The sequence below is a fragment of the Myotis davidii genome, unplaced genomic scaffold (assembly GCF_000327345.1).
Source record: "Myotis davidii unplaced genomic scaffold, ASM32734v1 scaffold106, whole genome shotgun sequence".
Classification (NCBI taxonomy): Eukaryota; Metazoa; Chordata; class Mammalia; order Chiroptera; family Vespertilionidae; genus Myotis; species Myotis davidii.
The window spans coordinates 619,463-627,185 of NW_006297290.1; the positions used below are offsets into that span (position 1 = coordinate 619,463).

The 7,723-nt window shown below is 41.6% G+C and overlaps 1 protein-coding gene across 1 annotated transcript; it reads left to right on the plus strand.

The window, feature by feature from the left end:
• Positions 1-6,580: 6,580 nt before the first annotated feature.
• Positions 6,581-7,136, plus strand: LOC102758865 (integumentary mucin C.1-like; the record flags this gene model as incomplete). The annotated part of the gene is made up of 1 exon (XM_015570059.1): positions 6,581-7,136. A coding segment is annotated over one exon (441 nt), but the record flags the coding sequence as incomplete, so codon positions are not given.
• Between the last annotated feature and the right edge of the window lie 587 nt (positions 7,137-7,723).

Genomic DNA, 7,723 nt, shown 5'->3' on the forward strand with positions numbered 1-7,723 from the left:
GTCCATGTCCATGGGTTATGCATGTATGCATACAAGTTCTTTGGTTGATCTCTTCTCACCCACCCACCTTCCCTCTGAGATTCCACAGTCTGTTTCCTGCTTCTCTGTCTCTGGGTTTATTTTGCTCATTAGATTCCACATATAAGTTAGATCATATTTTTAATAATTTCTGACAGTACTGTGTGCTGAGCCCAGTACTGAATGATACAAAAAGTACCAGTGTTGAATTCAAAATCAGGAGCTTCATAGATTAAGTCTTCATTTCATAGTAAATTCTTAAAAGAAACTATTAAGTAATTGTCTACATTACACAGTGAACAAATATAAGTTAATAAGAACTTCCAAGAGAATAAGCAAATGAAGTAGAATTATTGTTCTAGTAAATTTAATGACATCTGTGTAAATATTCTTGGACAAGTGGTTCATTTTCACTATATTCTAATTTATAATATGATGTTAAAAGGGAAAAATATTTCATTTCATGGGAATCTGTATAAAAAAAAAAAAACATGTGATCTAATTATTCAGAATGTATATTTTCAGACCCTATCCAAGAACTGAAAGAAAAAAAAAATCTGGCTTTGGGCCTGGGAACCTATCTTCTAGAAGATTCTCATGCATGCTGACGTTTGAGATCATGCAAATACGTTTTTGAAATTAACTTCTGATCCTATTGTGTTATAATTACATGAGGTATATAAAGAAAAATGTTAAGATAAATTGACCTGAAATCAAAAATCAAATGAAAAATTCTTAGGTCAATGATTATAATTAATCATCAAATTTATCATGCTAGAATAAACCACTTTTTTTGAAGCATTCCCCCATACATTGTGGCAAATATGACTTCTCTGACCACATTAATAAATTATGCTTCAGACTTTCTAAGAATGTTAATAGATTAGAAGATAAAGAAAGTTCCATAGGCAAGCAAAGTTGACAAAGTTAGATAAGATGTTATCTAACATTGTTGATTGGAGCAATCTTCAGAGACAATAAGAGAGAAAATGCTATCTTTGTTCCCTTTCCTACAACCCTCTGTTTCATACTGATAATAGGCAACTTCTAAGGAGATGTATACAAAACATCATTCTTGAAGAGTCTTAAAAGATTCTTACAAACTAATGGCACATTTCTATTCTAGAAGTCTGAACTGCAAGACTAATGCAAATTAAGACAAATTATTTTCTAGTTTATAAAATTATAGAATCTGATTTATATAAGAAGCAGAGGATGTCCTAAAAAACATGAATTTAATACATGGATTTTTCTCACACGAGAATTAAACTTTGCAAAAACCCTGGAAGGCCAGACAGGTACTTGGGCTGCACATACATGCAGCACAGAGCAGCAAATGAGGTGAACCCTCAACAATGAAACAAGTTATTCAGTTTGCTTCTGTGTAGTTGACTGTATGACTAACAAATATGTATCTGACTCTTATCCACTCATGCATGCCATTTTATAAGATATGGGGATGGATAATCAGCCAAGTCTAAGCTTCAAGACAAAGGGTCAAAACTTGACAAGAGATATCTACTGGGCACACAAGATAACTAAAGGCAGCACATTCTGTCCACAAAGCTGTTTGGAAAAGAGCAGTAAGGGTGGCAATTTCTAATCTTTAAGACCAAAAAGCAGAAAAAAGTGAGAGTATAAGAAAAAACAAGTGATAATCAGCATAAATGAATCAAACCCCTGGTCAGAATTGAACAATCTATAAGCAGTTTTCAAATAACATACGCCAGCTGGCATTTCTAAAATTCCACAAATTCTACAAGGCACACAAATCACCAGAGGATTGTGTAGAAATAGATACTAGACCTGCAAGGGGCCCAGGAATCTACATTTTTAACCAGCTCTCAGATGGTGATGATGTTGATGATCTTGGTCAGTGACTCACATTTTGATTGCAAGGCCCTGGTCAGCAGAAGTCATAAAACCAAAATTAGAAAAAATGAGGACTTAAGTATTTGCTCCCCTCAAATACCTTCAAGGAAAGAGTCTTACACTCCTTACCTTGTGCAAGGAGGGAATTAGCAGACAATTCAAGTTAGGGTAATTTCTGCTTATCACTAACTCATGTAATTCATTCACCAAGAAATATTTATTAAACACCTGCTGTCTACCATGTACTATTCGAGATGTTGGGTAAATGGCAGTGAGCAAAGTAGACAAAAACCTTACTAACATCATGGAGCTTATGTGTAGTGCAGGAAAGGGAGGAGAGAATGGTGACTCTTAGGAGGGGTAAGAGGGGAATAGAACAATGTTGCACTAGGACAGTGAGGTACAAAATGACATTTAATTAGAGACTTGAAGGAGGTGAAAAAGCAAACTAGACCATGAGAGAAAACAGGAAATGCCAAAATTGGCAGGCATATCTCTCATGCGGAACAAGTAGGCCTCAAACAGTCAGAAAGGAAGACAGGATCAGGAGGTGAGAGCAGAGGGATAGAGGAGAGTTAGATAGCATAGAGTCTCATAAGCCTTCCACTAGTTTGGGATTTTAGTTTGAGTGATGTGCAAAGATACTAGTGCATGAAATCAGGTTTAGATATAGTCTCTTCCCACACACCCTCACTTCCCATATTTGGTGATGTTTGTCAGAAAAAGAAACTCCTAAATATCTGAACCGCACCCATAAATATTTATTTAATGCTGCCCGTTGACAGTAGTGTAATAGTCCTGTACAAAAATCTATCTGAGAATACAGGGTAGATTGGAAATAATAGCCAGAGATTAACAAACTTTTTCCCAAAAGGGCCAGGTACTAAATATTTTAGGCTTTGTGGGCCATAAAATCTCTTAATACAACCAATCAACTCAGCCTAGAAAGAACAAAAGCAGCCACAATAAACAAATAAGTATGACTTTTCCCGATAAAATTTTATTTACCAAACCAGGCAAGGTGCCTTAGGCCCACAGCTTTCATTCGTTAACTCCTAAGCTCCAGAGGCACATTCCGAGGCAATAGGGCATGTAAAAGCCTAATATATCATTTATAAAATAATCATAAAATTAGTCCAGCATTATTAAGAAGTTTACAAAAAGTAACTTTTAGTTTCATTGACAATCAAAATAGGCCAAATTCTATGCTAAATTCTTCGTGTCATTGTTGAGTCATTGCTGATCTTTGTAAAAAGAGATGAGGTTATGTGTTGGGAATAGATTCCAGGATAAATAGCAAATTGGATATTAGGAAGTAGAAACAGGAAATCTAGTTCAGCCTTCCCCAGTATCTGGCTAGAAATGGAAAGGGGGTAACTAGTGATGATAGTGCACGGGTACACTAGGTGGTCAATGAGCTACTTCAGTATATGAGATGTAAATTGAAATTATATAGCCTGAGACCATAAAGCCAGAAATAAAAAAGAGGTCGAAGGGGAAAGTGATAATTAAGAGAAGGCCATAGGAAGGAAGAGATCAATCCATACTGAATACAGGTGAAGAAGTTGGATGTAAACAGGAAGGGAGAACAATTGTATATAGGTGGGTTTTATAGGTGTGTGGGCAGAAAAGCAAAGTCCTCCGTGTGATATCCTCAATTCTGTGAAATAGAAGGCAAGATCACCTTTCTAGGGAGTGGGAGGGAAGAGAGCTGGAGAAGGCGTGTGGATGTTGAGAAGACAGCCTTTCGGGGGAAATAGGGAACAATGAATTAGCACTGCTGAGGTACCAGATGAGGGGACACACTGTGCATCTCTAGTGTTTCTGATATTTAGGGATTGGCGAGATTCTCTTGCAATGTTCACCAGCCTGCAAGTAGAAACAGAGAAGGTAAATTGTCTAGAGTTGATCTAAAAGTTTGATGTTGCCTAAGTCAATATGGAAGAAAGACACAGAGGCAAGAAGTTGAATGCTGCAAGAGTGACTGAAACTTCTGTTCAAACTGGTGTTTTGACTGCTTCTAGAATAGGATTTGTATTTTCCTGACACTGTTCATTGGCTTATAAAATTCATTTAATTTTATTTCCTCTCCCCCCATTTCTACTCTATTAATTAAGCCTCATTTTAAATGCTATCTTTTCTACTAGGCAATCCTTAATCTCTCTTTTGTCAAAAACATACTTTCCCTTCAAATTGCTATTACATATACAATTTTTTGCACATTTGTCAATTATAATTTGAACTGCTATCATATATGCAAACTGGCAATTGCTACCCTGGCAATCATAGATTATGAAATAGCTCAAATGTATATTGATTCCTTACTTTATTTACTATGTCTAAGCGCTATGCATAAATTATGCATAATCTTATCAACCACTGTATAAGATCAGAAATATTTCTAGAATTATTTCAGAAATGAGGAGACCATGGCAGAGAGAGTGTAAACACCTCAGTTAGCTTGCTACAGAGGAAGGGTTGGTTCTAACAATCAGACTTCAGTGTCTTTGTCTTAAGTAACACATCACACTGCTTCCTACAGACTTTTTATTGTATTATTTGAGTTGTGGTTTGGGGTTTTTGGTTTCTACTGGATTTCAGACTTATATAAGCAGGGGCTCATTTCTTAAATATGTTTTCCTTAGCCCTTAAAAGATGTGTTATATATAATAGTTTCTCAATAAACACAATTAACTAATGGTTCAGAGCCTGGAATCTCACTGATTTATTGGAATGGGGAGTAAGAAAGAACATCCCCAAGTAGTTCTACTGCCTTGTCGGGTATTTGGTCCTGTGCAAAGTGTCCACAGGAACATTTGGTCCATGCCAAAAGATTTTTGAAATTTAATCCTGTCCAAACTATCCATGCTTAGAAAATGTCCCTGGGTCCAAACAGCCCAGTATGTTTATTTATACGTTTGGTTTACAGGATTAATACATAAAAAAGACTACCATGTTTTATTGATTCAATAATTGTGTTATGGCTGCATTGCCAATGATGACCCTTCTCACCCAGGGAGCCTAGGTGGTCATAGCACATGGGGTGAGGTACATGGGTTGATATGGACCAAATGTCTCTGTGGACATCTTGGGCAAGACCAAATGTATGCTAGTCATTACACCGGAGCACTTACTTCCACTAGAACCAACTTCCAAAGGTAGCCATTTTCATTAGTTAATCAAGGTGATTTGATCCCCTCTAAAACCTTTAGGTCTGAAAGTCATGTTGTCTTTTGTTTTGTTTTGTTTTCGCATTTCATACAATGCCACTTTTTACTGAGTGCTAGAGTTCCAGAAGGGAGGAAAATATTCTACTCTTTCTTCTAACTTATTTTTTCAATGAAATATATGACTGTAACAGATTTTAAATGACATATACTAATGTTTGAACTTTAAGTGATCAAATTTAAAACCTTATTTTTGTGTTTCTGTTTGATTTTTATCACCACAGCCCAGTGACAGCCAGAGAGCTCCCAGGAGACCCTACGGACCTGTCCTGCGGCCACCACCTGGTCCGCCCCCGCCAAGAGGATTTCCGCCAGGCCTTAATCCTCCCTATGGCCCAGGATTTATCCCACCACCCCACCCTCCTCCTTTTTTTCAGCCATCGGGGAACGTTCGTCCTCCTCCCTTTGGACCCTTTCCATCAAACCCTAATAGACAACCTCGACCTTTTCCAGTTTATCCAAATCCACCTTTTCAACCAAGACCTTACCCTCCAGTACCTATTAGGAAGCCAAAACCCTTATATCCCGTTTTTCCATATCCTGATAAACCTCAACCTGCAATTAAAACAACTCCCAAATCTAGAACCACAACCCCTACCACTACAGAACCTACCACCACTACAATTATCACCACTTCCACAGAACCCACCACTGCTCCCATGGTACCCACTACATTAGCAATAACCACCACTTCCATGGAACCCACTACAATAGAAATGACCACCACTGCCACAGAACCCACCACCCCAACATCAGATAACACTTCCACAGAACCCACCACAACAGCCTCCACCACTTCCACAGAACCTGCCACAACAACAGCAACCACCACTTCTACAGAACCCACCACCACACCAGATACCACTTCCACAGAGCCCACCACCACTACTTACACAGAAACCACTACAATAGCAACCACAATTGTTCCCAAAGAAGCCACTTCCACAACAATCACCACCACTTCCACAGAACCTCCCACAACAGCAACCACCCTCACTTCCACAGAACCTCCCACAACAGCCACCCTCACTTCCACAGAACCTCCCACAACAGCAACCATCACTTCCACGGAACCTCCCACAACAGCAACCACCATCACTTCCACAGAACCTCCCACAACAGCCACCCTCCCTTCCACAGAACCTCCCACAACAGCCACCCTCCCTTCCACAGAACCTCCCACAACAGCCACCCTCCCTTCCACAGAACCTCCCACAACAGCCACCCTCCCTTCCACAGAACCTCCCACAACAGCCACCCTCCCTTCCACAGAACCTCCCACAACAGCCACCCTCCCTTCCACAGAACCTCCCACAACAGCCACCCTCCCTTCCACAGAACCTCCCACAACAGCCACCCTCCCTTCCACAGAACCTCCCACAACAGCCACCCTCCCTTCCACAGAACCTCCCACAACAGCCACCCTCACTTCCACAGAACCTCCCACAACAGCCACCCTCCCTTCCACAGAACCTCCCACAACAGCAACCACCACTTCCACAGAACCTCCCACAACAGCCACCATCACTTCCACAGAACCCACAACCATCACAACCACCATATTTTCCACAGAATCTCCCACAACAATAGCCACCACCACTTCCACAGACCCAACTACTACAACCATCACCAGCAGCATTTCCACAGAACCAACCATCACTACAACTGAAGCCACCACCTCCTTAACACTACCTACCACTTCAACAGACCTCACTACCACAACATCAGCAGCAACCCCCTCAGCGTCTACCACCATTCAAATTACCACTAACTCTCCCTCTACCCCATTACCCAGTACCACTATTCAAGTGACAACTCCCAATCACACTACATTAAGCACTACAGCAGTTATCAAAGCAGCTATAAAGCGTTTTTTTGAGAATATTGCTTCCTATTTTGGTTGAAGATATGAGAAATGTTCTGAGCTGTTAGGAAAAATAAACTGCAGCTACTTCATTGGAATCAACCCTGGTCTAACCAGCACACCAAAATAATAAAGTACTATTTGAGCAACAATAAGCACCAATTGCTGTCATAATAACTACCACTCTATCCTATATTTTACTAGAGGCCCGGTGCACAAAAATTTGTGCACTCGGGGGGAAGGGGAAGTCCCTCAGCCTGGCCTGTGCCCTCTCGCAGTCTGGGCCCCCTCGGGAGATAACGACCTGCTGGCTTAGGCCTGCTCCCGGGTGGCAGAGGGCAGGCCCAATCCCTAGGTGCAGCCCCTGGTCGGGCTCAGAGCAGGGCCCATTGGGGAGTTGGGGCACCGCCCCCTGTCATGCACAGAGCAGGGCGGATCGGGAAGTTGCGATGCCACCCCCAGTCACGCTCAGGGTAGGGCCGATTCGGGGGTTGGGGCACCGCCCCCTGTCACACTCAAGGCAGGGTCGATGGGGAGGTTGCTGCGCCACCCCCTATCACTCACAGAGCAGGGCCCATCAGGGGGTTGAGGAGCTCCCCCCGTCACTCAGAGAGTAGGGCTGATAGGGGAGTTGGGGCACCGCCCCTTGTCACACAGAGAGCAGGATGGATCAGGGGGTTGGGACGCCACCACTCTCACACTCAGGGCAGGGCCAATGGGGAAGTTATGGCTCTACCCCGTC